Raw genomic sequence first — 13,398 nt, 5'->3', positions numbered from 1 at the left:
TGTAAACAATATTAAAATCCACGATTGAGTAATAGCAGTGGTGATAGTGTGACTGTCTTTTAACAGCGATTAAAAACGTTATTAATTTCATGAGCTCTTTATTATATTGTTGGCCCGTAACGCCTACAGTGCCCCTCTTTAGCCATCAGTGTGACCATAACCACTATAATTAAAATACGTTACTTATTCTTGATTTCCATTTATTTGTATTGTTATTCAAAATAAAACTTATGTGCAAACATGAAACAATTGTGTGAAATACAGCTTGAAATAAAACATATACATATACATATATTTTATGTGCCTGCCTGCGTATGTGTATATATAGGTGTGCTTACAGTTTCTTTTCTTCTTCATATCAGCTATAGTTTCTCCTCTCCTTAAAATTTATATGCGAAATAAGTTTGAGCTCTTAATGTTGTGTGAATTACAGACTTGGTATATAATGGTGTTGTTTGTGTTGACATTGTCATTGTAGTAATAGCAAATAGATGTCCGATCGCTAAGTACTTCTCTCGAGGAAAACGTATTAAAATTTGTTTGTTGCAATTCTTCTTTTCCTGTGTATGTGTGCGTACATTAAGCTTCGTTATGAGATTTTTTGAACATTGGGTAACCTGATATATATATATATATATTACATATATAAATTTTCGTTTATATATCACTGTGTTTATTGTCTAGGTTTACCCAATGTTGTTTTAAAATCGAAGCGTTTCTGAGCCCATATTTTTCCAATTTATTTGTGTTTCTTCTGTTATTTTGGAAAATTATGCCTGGAACGCAACGATATTTGATGATAGCATATTCAATTATGTATATACATTTATACATATATAATGCTTGATCTCTTCTATACACCATTTTTAAAGTCGGATCTATTTCTTCATGTTTTTCTTCCGATTAATTTGAGGCGTGTGTGTTGGGTTAGATGTGTGTTTCAGCAGTAGCCCAAGCACGAAATTCCAGAGTTCGGGTCAACTTGCTCCATATTCTTATATATATATAAACATATTTATATATACATACATATATGTGTTGATAAATACATATATGTATATATATATTATTCTCATAATTATGTATATATATATAGATCTAAATATCGTATTCCATCCACATTATTTTTTGTGAGTCTTCTTCAATTAGGGCAACGACATCCAAGACCACATCAATTATACATATATATATTCCATATTCATATTATCCATATCCACTAACATGTCCTTTCACATATATTCTCGAGTATTATCATTGGGATAGCCACGTGTACATGTTGCGCAAAAAAAAAAAAAAATTATATTACTTGAAATTTTAACTTCTTACACTTGAATTTTGGGATTGCAATTTGTTTCTAATCTGTGCCGTTCTTCAAAAAGGAAAACAGTTCGCTTCGCTTGTTGTATTATTATTATTATTTTCCATTATTTCTTCATCTTCTTCATTATTCTTTTTCTAAATTTTTTACTATTTTTTGTTCTAAGAGTTGCTTGATGCCTTTGTGACAAATTTTTTGTGATTTTCTTTTTATCATCATATTTGGTTATTCTGTTTGTGTCTGGGAAATAAGTTAAAATTTATGTTATATAATTTACTACAATGGCTAAAAACAAATTGTAAAATTAATTAACATTCAAAGTGCGCTTCACTATCATATTATATAACATTATAAATATATATACAAGTTTAGCTACATTAGCATATCTAAATATTTGTTTTGTTGTGACAAAATCTGAAGAGCTTTAACCATTCATTATGCCTCTTCAGTTGGTGTGCGCATGTGTAAAAGCATTCTAAAATCTAAATCAACAAATTATATAACATTAAGCTATTCAGCGCGCAGTATACCTGTTTTTACATATTTCATATTTCTTTCAGTATAGCGCTGAATAACATCTATATATATACTCTATATACATTAGCTAACGTTAGCATTACGTTTCTTAAAAAAGCGTATAATAAATGCTGTGTAAAAGTTAGTAAACAATAATTTACTTGGTAGCGCCGCGCCCCTTTTAGTTGATGGCCGCAATGGGTACGTAGTTGGGCATGGAGATGCTAGCCGGAGCAGTATTGTTCAGTGACTCGGCATTCTTCACCTCCTTGGTGTTGAGACTGGGACGCGAATTGCGTTTGCGCTGTGGACGCCCGTTGTTCTTGATAGGCGACGGTGTTTTGGTGGTTGAATCTGGTACAGATGATAAACTTTGCGACTTATCCCCGCCGGCACCAAATTCATCGCTGGCCGAACGCGATCCATTTCCACCGCCGCCGGACTTGTGAGAGGGCGTGTTACGCTTATTGCGACGACGAATGGTGCTTGGCTTAATGATCGGTTTGATGGTCACCTTATTGGGATCAAAGAAGCTATCGAGCAGCTCAACAAGCTCGTTTTTATCTTCGGTCTTGAGGCTGGCAATGCCTTGCAGGGCAGCATCTAGCCCCTCGGTACGCTTCTCAGTCCAAATATCATTAAGCGTGGTTAGATCGAAGCCATTCTCGGCCAGCACAATACGAAATTTGACGGCACGTACACGATGATAGAGCGTGGTCTTGAAATAGTTCAAGAAGACGGGACGAAACGAATTTTGTCGCTCTAAATGAACATTCTGTGTGTCCAGCTCCTTGACATCACCGCTGATTGCCTCAGTGAAGGGCTTGAGAGCATTAAACAGATTGCTCAAGGCCTCCGCTGATGAATCCGGCTCAGCGGTGTTGCTGCTAACGTCCAAATTGCTTAGCTGCAAAGCCACATTGAAGGTTAGCTTGGCACGGACGCTGGCACTGCCATCGAACTCATCTCGCTCCTTTTGTTGGAGTCCATTCTTTACATGCTTATCAGTGCTGCTACTGTTACTGTCAGCTTCATTATCGTTGCCATTGCCCTTGGCGGTCTCCTCCTTGGCCTTGCTCAATATCTTGGACAGATTGCGTAGGCTATAGTGTTTGGTATCGCCAACTGTGGACTTGGCCAGATTGAAGCTGTTTACAAAAGACTTGACTGTCTTGGTGAATCTATCGAGCATGCCGTACTTGACCAGCGATTGCAAAATCATGTATGGAATAAATTTGCGCTCCTCATGGTAAAGCAAGACAATGCCATCCGCATTTGGATTTTTCGATTTTAACTGATCCAGCCAGTCAAGGAAGTCTTTTAGCGCAGCGACCTCTGATTTAGATTTGATGATCTGGGAAAAGAGCACACAAAAATATTCCCCGAATTAGATATATAATTGGAATACTGGATTAAGCTATACTACTTGGTACCTACCTTGTAGGTCTGCATCGACTTCAGCATACGAAAAAATCCAATCGAAATAACGCGAACTTGATGACGCTGACGGGCAGCAGGATTTAGATTCATATACGGCATAATGTATTGTTCAAAATGATCGGTAGGAGTATAAGCTGCCAACTGGACAATCTGCCATTTGCAAGTAGTGCAAAACAGTGTGAGGTTAAATTCGATTGCCAACGAGTTCATTGACCTCGCTTACCTCGTCGATGAGACGGCGTCCTGTTGTATCGATGTCAACGGCAACCAAAATGTAGTTACCATTTGGTAGCTCATCCTTAATAGCAACACCCGTCGACGTAGCCGAGGACTGATCCGCGGCAGAGATATCAATCACTGAATCAATGCTAATGGCAACCATTTTGGTATATGAACTGCCAAAAAGAGAAAAAAATACCAATTAAAATACCTCAAGAAAAAATTTAAAATTTACTTTTGCCAGCGGCAACAGTAACGATGCACACAGATTGAAGACGAATTGCGAACTGAACTTTGTGCAGAACTGTCAAACAAGCAAGAAAACAACGGCATATTTCCAGGACTGTTTTACGCTTCGCCATTTTTTTTCGCCTCTCAATTTTGTATTTATTGCCTTTCAATTCAATTCTCATTCTCGCACACACACATACTTCTATAGTTTGCTCTTTACGTATGTATGTATATACATACATGAATTTAAATTAAAAAAAAAAAGAAAAAAAAAAATCATTCGCTTACCTTTCCCACTAACGTTCGGGCTTAATTCGATGGGTTTTTTCGCTTTTTACGAACTTTTTCCTTTATTTTTCAAAAGGGTAAAAAAGCGAGATTTGCTTCCGTTCGACGAGCTTTCACAAATAAGAAACAATTCGTAAGACTAACAAAAACGAAATGAATAGAAATAAAATCTGAGCTAGGCATGTGCCGAAAATTTCGATTTCAAAGCCTACTACAAATCACTTTTTGAGCTAAGTACAATGGGTGTCACAGCTAAAATAACGCATTTTTTAATTGCTGCACTGTGGGCACTTAAAAGATTTTCTAATTATGTCTGATTCTTATTTATTTTACACTTACACTGATTATAAATATTATTTATTTGTCTTTATCACACTTTTTAATTACAATTTGTTGGCATGTAAAATAAGTCGGCGCACTTCTTACATATGCAACTGCTTTAAGCCGAAAACGCACAAGAACGGGAACGGCAACGGGAACGGGAGAGCACAAAACAGAGATAAGCTGCAGTGTTGCCAAATGTATTACAGGTATATGCAGGTTGTCGGCAATTGAAACAGAACGAAAAGAAAACATCGTGTTAGAAATTTGCCATGCTTCATGCATTTTTGTGCTAATTGCAAACAAAGCTGTTACAAATTCCATTGCGCAGACCGCGTTGACGTCACAGACTAACAGAAACCAGGGCTGCATAGCGGATGTAAATAACAGAGCTCATATGCCCATGTCAGCGATAATTTAACCTTATAGGATTTTCTCGCATTTATCAGTTCAAAATATGCGCGTACATGCGCATGACGTCACGTCACACATTTGCAAGCACTTGGAGTGTTAACAGACCTGCGCAGTGCGCAGTGGCTTACCTTGTACTTGTGTACCTGTGATGCAGCCCTGCTGATACCAAAACAAAAATCAGCTGTCTTATAAAATATTAGTCCAGTGTGATTGCATTGTAAATGTTATTTGTTTAAACAGCACATAAAGTTAAATAGAAAACACCATAATTGAGAGAACAATATTATGGTGGGCATTAAATGATTGCAGCACATCGCCAACAAGAACAACAATAGAAGTTCACAGAGAAACAAAATCACTCTCTTCGTCGCAACGCGTAAAAGATAAAAACACGGACGAGATAAGAGCAACCCAATCAAACGTGCCAAACAACAAATACCCATACAATTAAACACCTATACAAGCACACACACACTCATACAGGGGAATAATTAGAGCACATAGCAAAACGCTAAATATGTTGTCTTACATTAAGCGCAAACTCTCTGAATCGGACAGCGGCAACAGCAATAGCAACAGCAATTCCACACCAGCCGCGGAGCTCGTCCGGAAAACAAGTCAAATGTCATTGGACAATGGTGCAATTGTCTATGGAGAGGATGCCTTACTACATGAGCTGGGCTATCGAAGCGCCACAGATCTACAAGAGACTATCTATGGTAACGAGAGCATTGCAGATTAATTGATAATAATTATATAATTAGCATATGTTGATTTATGCTCACAGATCTGTTGCGCACCATTCGCGATCCGGAGAAGCCCTGCACACTGGAGGATTTGAATGTTATCTATGAGGATGGGATCTTTGTGATGCAGCCAACCCGCTCAAATGTCTCAGTGGTAAGCCTAGCTATGGACTGTATAAACTGTGCTACTGCACTACTGTAATACGACGTTACTGTGCTACTGGATATTTGAGCATATGGTCTTCTTGACTTTTAACTACCGTTGTTGTTGTACTACTGTACTATACGACTGTGGTAGTGGACCTATGTACTACTGGACTACTACTGTACTACTCTAAATCTGTCCTAAAATACATTTTTTTTTTTATCATTTTTAAGGTTCGCATTGAATTTAACCCGACTGTGCCGCACTGCTCGCTGGCTACGCTGATTGGCCTCTGCATACGCGTCAAGGTGGAGCGTGGACTGCCGCATAATATAAAGCTGGATATTTATATCAAGAAGGGCGCACATCAAACCGAGGAAGAGAGTAAGATTTGTTAAAGAACATAAAACGATAATCTGATTTATATATCGATTAACTCTTTCAGTTAATAAGCAAATCAATGACAAGGAACGCATTGCAGCTGCCATGGAGAATCCCAATTTACGTGAACTAGTCGAGAATTGTATCAAGGATGAGGAATAGAACACGTGTGGCTGCTCGTATGTGCTGTATATACTATATAGAGATTTAGGTCGGGTTTAGTTCATAAGTTTATAAGTGTACCAAGTACTTGTCGCCTGTTTCTGTATGAATTGTCTACAAAATTAAAGTCTTAAGATTTGTTAAAAGGGAGGAACAAAAATGTAAATGTCGAGGCTGATCATGTTCTCATTTGAGCTATATTTAAAAAAAACATATATCACCATTTTATAAAATGTGTTATATTTTATTAATTGTGAAGCTAATGGAGGAGAGACATGTGCAGAAATCCTTTTCACTGATGCTATTAAAACTTATTCAATCACTGATTGATTGCCTGAAGTGTGAGATTTTCGAAATTCTATGTCATATTCTGCTAGTTTATATCTTCCTCACTAGATCCACAGACGGATTCTTATTGTCCATCTACCCTGTAGGTTCTAGATATCACATACGCGTTACTTCTGCCCGTTTAATCTGGAATTTAAGCTGTTGAGGCCTTGCCTAATGCATTGCTGATAGTGTGGCACATGTAGCCCCATTTTCCTTAAAGCTCTATGCTATCTATATATAGAAGTCAAGTAACTGTTGTTAATCTTTTGAAGAGGCTCGCACGAACCGTGTGCAGGGCAGTTATCTGCTGTGAAGTTCGTGAATGAACTTGTCAGCCATGTTGGCTACCATTTTCAGGTGACGAATCGGGCAATCATGCCAAGTATGCCCATCATATACGGGCACAGCTATCAGCCTACAGTTAGATGACTAAACGGCTTATCAGCGAGCGCATTTCGTTGCTTTTACCGTTCGACACATAAAAGAATCTCAATTAAAGCCGGAGCTGAGGCCATTTTAAAACTTGGCGCACAATTAAAAGCAGCTGCTGCTTGAACTTTACTGCAGCCAATATTCTGGAAGGGCACAGGACGAAGGACGAAAAACTCTGCAGATGATAATAAAAAAAAAAGACAAAACCTTCTGGCAAAAGCATATTGCGAATATTACGCTAATTGGAGTCGGCAATCAAAGTGGACTGCGCGTCACAGGCACGTTGTGTCGTGCTCTCCCCAAGGATGCCGAGTTCTAATCGAATGCGCCCGACTGAGAGATACCCTGAACGCAAGTTTGATATGGATGTAGAACGCCTGTGGATCTCTAGTGCTACTGAGATCAAGCGGATGTAGAAGATCATGGACAGTCAGTCAGACTGTGCTGGCTTGACTCAATAGTCTGACCAAAAATATTTTGTTGTCTGCCCAGCCAATATGCCCCGTTTATTCATTTTCAATTGAGTGCAGGGCATGAGAGACAAGAATGTTGCCTGGCAAAAATGTCCTTTAGCTTGCTCTCAACGTCGCTCGAGCCGCGTGTCAAACACTTAAGCTTTCAGCAGCTACGCTGACCTTCACCTGTCGCAGGCGGCTTTTTCTTTTTATGCGCGTTTACGAGCCGAGTAGGAAGGAGTATATAGGTTTTGTGTAATGCTCAACTTGATGTCCAGCTGCGGACTTTATACTCGCGCGTAACCATGTCTGATAAGCTGTCTAGACTTTATAGCCAACGTCTAATTGAGTTGCCTTCAGAGAGAAAGCTATGAGGAATGGGAAATCGAGTAGCCTGAGCCATTATTATGCAGTCAGTTACGCTCGCCTGCAATACCTTTGCTTGTTGTTCTCAAGGATCACGAGCATAACCATTAATAAGTTTGAGCATATCCATTAGCAAACGGATTGAGGCTCTTCTTTCCTATAAGTACGAACAGCTCTTTGATGAGACGTCCTTCCGGCTTGCATTTTCTCGGAATTGCGGCCCATTATTATGATTGCAACTGCCATAAAAAACGGGACACCACGAATTGCCCCAGTCGCATTTACTCTCAAATTAACATTCGGATTTCAGTCAACGTTCATATCTGCTGTATTTCATTATGGCTACAGCGTGCATTATGTGAACTATCTTGGATGGGTCTGAACTACTCTGGGATGGCCTTTGATGACATTGTGAAGAGGCAATGTTTGCAAATATATAAAATGTATATGAAATAGTGAGTTGAGCTGATTGTGCAGGTATATATTTATTTTCAAATTCATACTATACTCTTCCTCTTTTACTCTTCTCAGTTGTTGTTCATCTTCCAATTGTTTGTCTGCTTTACTCATTCTCCTTCACAGATTGCTTGTCCAATTCGTATTATTCTTATACCTATACATATTCTGGCTTCTTCATCCTCTTCTTGCTTTACTATCATCTTCTTCTACTTCCTTCTCTTCCTGTTGGTTATTTTCTAGTTTTACTTCACCTGATTGGTCTTTCAGTTCTATACAATTTCTCATTTTTTTCCATCCTGTACTGTGTAGGGCATTCAAAATTCGCCCTTTTCACAACTTTCATGCAAAAATGTCACCCAACTTGTCGTTGCTCGACATTTTGCTGTCGTGTTGCTACTTATGTACATGCAATTGTAATATGTAATTGTTGAAGTTGCTTGTACTATACCACTGCTTGCAGTTCCAAAGGGGTATATCAGTTACAGCAATAATATAAAGCACGAAGGAAGTATATATGACTTAAGATATGTCAGAGATATACTCAAGATATGCAGGTAGATGAAGAGATGTATTGATCAATGTGCAGTTGTTATGTATAATAATATTTATATATCTCTATATCTAAAAGTTTTACATACCTAAATCTAGAGTCTGCAGTTGAAGGCAGAGCTGGTCTATCCAGATGGAATGTTCCTCTGGCATGACAGAGTATTAAGCAGTCCGCACCCTTTGCTATTTCTGGTTGCTGTTGCTGTTGTTGTGGCTGTTGCTGGTCAGGCTCATCAGTCGCTTAAGACCGGAAGTAACACTTGATGGCTTGATGTTGCGGTGCTCGTGCTTACGCTGCGTATGCGCAATATGCAAAGCTGTCGCAACAGCAACTGCCGCTGGCTGACCATGCCCACAGTCACAGACAACTGGCAATAACAGCGCGGACAACAAGGACAACTTATGCAATAGCAACGGCAACGGCAACGGCAATCGTGACCAGACAGGAGCCGGAGCTGAAGCTGGGGTGGAGCCGAAGTTGGGGCTTTGAGCTCTTATTGTTTGCACTGCACTTAATTTCTGTTGCACTCGGCTTTGCCATTTACTTTCGCACGTAAAATGTGCCAACGTTATGAAAGCAGTCGCCCCACGTACTGATTGCTTGGTGGTGCAGGGCGTGGCTGTGGGCCAGGTGGCGGTGTCTCCCAAGCGGAAGTGGTCGCGTGCCTCGCATCCTGTCAGCAATTATGGTGGCCCCCAGCAGCAGCAGCCGTTGCCGTTGCCGTTGCCGTTGCCGTTGCAGCAGAAGCAGCGGTAAAGCCATCCAACAACAATTACACAGACAGCTGTTGTTATGCTTATTGTTGTTGTTGCTGTTGCTGTTGTTGTAGTCAGCGCAGCGTTGTAAGCCATTTTAATTGCTTGTCTCTTTTTAATTTTCAGCTCTTTTGTTACTGTCGCTACTTGTGAGAGTGTGTTAGTGTGTGTGTGCTTGTGTGCGCTTGTGTGTGTTGCTTCTATATTATTCATGCTTGCATTTCCTGCATTCACACACACACACACAAACTCACACACACGTACACGCACACACACCCTTCAGTCTCTGTATAAGCGCATTTATGCAGATATCTGTGCTGACTTTCTTAACCTGAACCTTTCGCCCCTCAGCCCATTAAATTGGCCGAGCAGAGGTCCCTGCTCCTTGGACTCGGGTCGTCTAAGTGCTGGCCATTTGCTAAGCGAGCGAACTAATGTCGATTGCATATCAAATGACATTTGAGCTCTAGCCAACCACCCCACCACCCAACCACCCAAACTCCTGTTGACCCGTAAACACTTGCTCGTGCAATTAACAAAGTTAGGCTGGGGCCACACAATGGCTCAGGCTATGCATGTGTATGGATCTGTCAATGTGTGCATCCAGGAGCTCCTCGAGCCTCTAATCAATAATAAAATGGCAACGGGACAACTGCATTGGGCAGCAGCAAATAATTGAAACGTTGCCCCCGGAATGGCTCAGCATTTACAGAGTTTGCAACATGGAAATGAGACACGCAGATCTAGAGGGGGCCCAGAAGAAGGCTGTGGAAATCGGACACAGGGATATGGCATAGGCAAGAGTGTGTGTGAAGAGGGCGGGCAGGAATTGAAGCAGTTGAAGAGTTTGTACATTATAGATTAACTAGCTCTAGTTCGTATAGCTCCTCTGAGGTGTTGACCAATTAGCCAAAGAGAAATCAATGAACGAACTAGATATTATAATATACAATATATTATATAGGCGCATATATATTCCTAACTCTCTCTCACTATCTCTGCTTCTCTCTCTCGCTCTCCTTTCCACTGCAATGTATCGAAAGAGAATAACGAAATAATACATCACCGTGGGGGTAAAAATTAAACTCATTTTTAGCACTTAATAGCCATAATTATAATAATTAAGCTACACAACAATTATATAGTGACCTCATTTTGCGACTGCACAATGAAAGCCCAAAAATTATGCAAAAATATGAGAAATTTAATAATGCACAAGTCGCATTCACATTCGCATTGTTTAATCTAAATTCAGAGGGAGACCGAGACAGAGACAGAGACAGAGAAAGAGCAAGTGTGAGAGGGCATGATAATGTTTTTGTTTAAATAATTGATTGGGGGCAACCTAATACTAGCTGACGGACAGGCAAACCGAGTTATGAACTTTCCAAGTGCTGGCCACACACACACACACACACACACACACACACACACACACACCTATATACATAAATGTGAAAAAAGAAGAAGAGAACAACACTTAAACACGCATTCCTGTGGCCTTCTACAAATTACTTATGCAACAAATTTCAAATTACATAATAAACTCGCAGCTCGGCCAAAATGCAAAGCAAATCTACACAGCAACAAAAAAAAAAAAAAAAAAAAAAAAAAAAAGAGACACAAAAAAAAACAAACTTATTTACTGCCCGAGCGAGTCGACGACCGCGCTCAAAATTCACTTTGCCACTGAATTGAGGAATACCCTAAATGCGAATGGGGCATGTGGACTGGACTCTGATGAATGTGTGAGATTTTTGGTATATATTTTTAGGTCGAAATTCAAAATTAAACTCTTACATATCTAAGGTCATTTATTTGTCAAATTTGTAAATACTCAACATAAATCATAAGCTCTACTGGAGTAGTGTTGAGAAGGCGGTTCGATATATATATCTATATCAATATAGATACCTGCGTATACCTTTTGCCATGTGCATACTTTGTGTAAGACTCAATAGTAAATAAATATTTAAATAAATATAGAAACAACAGTTCTAAAAGCTAATGAATTTCCAAGTAAGCTCTAAAGTATTTTCTATCAAAATAAAATAAATATATATGTAGCATAAAGCTAAGCTGGTGGGCATACGGGTTTCTCTATTAAAAACGAGTCTTGTCTCAATACCCCTATATAACATCAGCTTACAGCAATTACAGCATATTATAGAGTATTCCTATTCGGTTAAGCCTCGCTGCTTTACGCCTGTCACTTCTATTCTGTGTATGTTTATTTGTTTTTCCATTTTTTTCTTGTATATATTAATACACTGACCGCAGGCAAAAATAAATTAAATCATGAAATAATAAACTGAATTAGGTGCAAAATGTTGTTATGCGCGCGCTTTTATTTTATTCCAGCTGCTGCCTTCTGCTGCTGCTGCTGCTGTTGCTGCTGCTGCTGCTGCTGCCATTGTCGCCATTTGCCGTGGCTAAAACAATTTTCGGACTCAATTCGGGCAGCTCGCAAAATTTAAATGGCGCAAAACTGTCAAAAACATTTAATTGCAGCCCAAAACCAATTGAAAGTAAAAATGTGCGAACAAAAAAAAAAAAAAAAAAAAAAAAAAACACATTTTAAATAGGCTAAATAGCCAGGACTTTTTAGATACCCTACAAAGTGATTGCAGAGGACAGATTGACAACTGAAAAATGTATGTGCTGACGGTACTGTAGCAGCCTCAGGAGTTGACTTCATTTCGATCTGTTTGTCTGTCCATCTGGGACTACAAAATGAAATTCAAGTAGATAATAATCTACAATCTATTAGAAACGGTTTAGGACTTAAGTAATTTGGGATCACATCGTATATTTATGGAATATCCACACTTACAGAACCCCCAAATTTGCTATTTGATAATCCTATAATACAGATAGATAGTAGATATAGTACTTACATTATATACAAACATAACTATTCCACAGGACAGCTCAGGCTCTTCTGGAGTGTCTTCCAGTCGAGCACATCTCGGGGAGCACTTTTTACTTGCTTTTTTTTTGGTCTGTTGTTTTCAAGTGTTGCAAGATAATTATAAATTAATTATTAACTGACAAAACTATGGAAAATGTCATAAATAAAGGGTACAAGCACACCCTCACACACACACATACATATGTATATACTTTGTAAAGCAATAAAAACTGGGCTTCTTGTAGTTGCAAATGTATCTGCATGTTAACATTTATATCTTTGTCTCTTTTTCTCCCTCTCTCTCTCTCTCTCTCTCTGTGTGTGTGTGTAAAAGATATTGTGGCATTTGTATGCCACCTTCTATATATATACATTCATATCATATATATAGTGTCTATATGGGTCTGGGCATGTTGTTCAGTCAGCAAGCACAAAAAAAAAAAAAAAAAAAAAAAAAGGGAAACTTTTATAATAATTTGCGCTACAAATTTGAAATTGTAATGCGGACTCATTAGAAAGTTTTTCATTCGAATTTGTTTTCTGCTGCGGTTGCTGTGGCAGCTTCATGTGGATTATTTTCTGATTTCATGACTGCTACAAATATATGTATATATCCGCTCTCTCTCTCTCTCTCTCTCTCTCTCTGTCTCTGTCTTGCTCTACCTCTGCCCTCTCCTCTGGCTGTTTTTATTTTTATGCTTGTTTCATGTGCCATAAATTGCCTACCAAGTAAAAAGCAATCGTTGTTTGCTCTGGCTCTGCCTCTGTCTTCGCTAGCGCCGCTGTCGGTCGCGCATTGAGGCTTCACTGTGGCTTATGCACTGTCACTAAAAGTTGGCCAAACAAACATATATATGTACGAAATGCTGCGCTCGCAGCGTATGTCTGAGCCCTGTGCTGAATTAATGTCAAATTATATGAGAATCGGCTCTCACTTACATGTATACTAAATATATATG

General features: G+C 39.1%; 2 protein-coding genes across 5 annotated transcripts; one reads left to right on the top strand and one right to left on the bottom strand.

Annotated features, from left to right (window-relative positions):
- Positions 1–183: 183 nt before the first annotated feature.
- On the bottom strand, positions 184–4,151 carry LOC6578374 (maternal protein exuperantia). 4 transcript variants are annotated; one of them, XM_015163115.3, is made up of 5 exons: positions 4,013–4,151; positions 3,498–3,669; positions 3,272–3,424; positions 1,996–3,188; positions 184–1,558 (listed from the first exon to the last, which is right to left on the bottom strand). In XM_015163115.3, exons 2-4 carry the CDS (start codon positions 3,654–3,656, stop codon positions 2,016–2,018), a joined length of 1,485 nt encoding a protein of 494 aa, XP_015018601.1. In that variant the 5' UTR covers positions 3,657–3,669; positions 4,013–4,151; the 3' UTR covers positions 184–1,558; positions 1,996–2,015. The 4 variants fall into 4 exon arrangements, with proteins under 4 accessions (XP_015018601.1, XP_002004287.4, XP_043866402.1 ...); XM_002004251.4 differs by lacking the exon at positions 4,013–4,151 and adding an exon at positions 3,729–3,826; XM_044010467.1 differs by lacking the exon at positions 4,013–4,151 and having other exon boundaries at positions 3,498–3,781.
- Positions 4,152–4,902: 751 nt separating this feature from the next.
- Positions 4,903–6,528, top strand: LOC6578373 (MIP18 family protein galla-1). Its single transcript, XM_002004250.4, has 4 exons — positions 4,903–5,466; positions 5,535–5,647; positions 5,872–6,022; positions 6,084–6,528. The coding sequence occupies exons 1-4, from the start codon at positions 5,265–5,267 to the stop codon at positions 6,179–6,181; spliced, it is 564 nt and encodes a 187-aa protein (XP_002004286.1). The 5' UTR covers positions 4,903–5,264; the 3' UTR covers positions 6,182–6,528.
- Positions 6,529–13,398: the final 6,870 nt, after the last annotated feature.

The sequence above is a fragment of the Drosophila mojavensis genome, unplaced genomic scaffold, assembly GCF_018153725.1.
Source record: "Drosophila mojavensis isolate 15081-1352.22 unplaced genomic scaffold, ASM1815372v1 contig_80, whole genome shotgun sequence".
In the NCBI taxonomy this organism is placed as follows: domain Eukaryota; kingdom Metazoa; phylum Arthropoda; class Insecta; order Diptera; family Drosophilidae; genus Drosophila; species Drosophila mojavensis.
The sequence above is the reverse complement of the archived record's forward strand: the minus strand, read 5'-3'. Positions and strand labels throughout refer to the sequence as shown.

Excerpts from the sequence above, each read along its gene's own strand:
- LOC6578374 (XM_002004251.4), bottom strand. The coding sequence starts at position 3,826 with ATGCCGTTGTTTTCTTGCTTGTTTGACAGTTCTGCACAAAGTTCAGTT. Across the intron at positions 3,670-3,728 it reads TACTGTTGCCGCTGGCAAAA|TTCATATACCAAAATGGTTG; the intron begins GTAAATTTTAAA and ends TCTTTTTGGCAG. Across the intron at positions 3,189-3,271 it reads AGTCGATGCAGACCTACAAG|ATCATCAAATCTAAATCAGA; the intron begins GTAGGTACCAAG and ends CTCTTTTCCCAG.
- LOC6578373 (XM_002004250.4), top strand. The coding sequence starts at position 5,265 with ATGTTGTCTTACATTAAGCGCAAACTCTCTGAATCGGACAGCGGCAAC. Across the intron at positions 5,467-5,534 it reads TCTACAAGAGACTATCTATG|ATCTGTTGCGCACCATTCGC; the intron begins GTAACGAGAGCA and ends TTATGCTCACAG. Across the intron at positions 5,648-5,871 it reads CCCGCTCAAATGTCTCAGTG|GTTCGCATTGAATTTAACCC; the intron begins GTAAGCCTAGCT and ends ATCATTTTTAAG.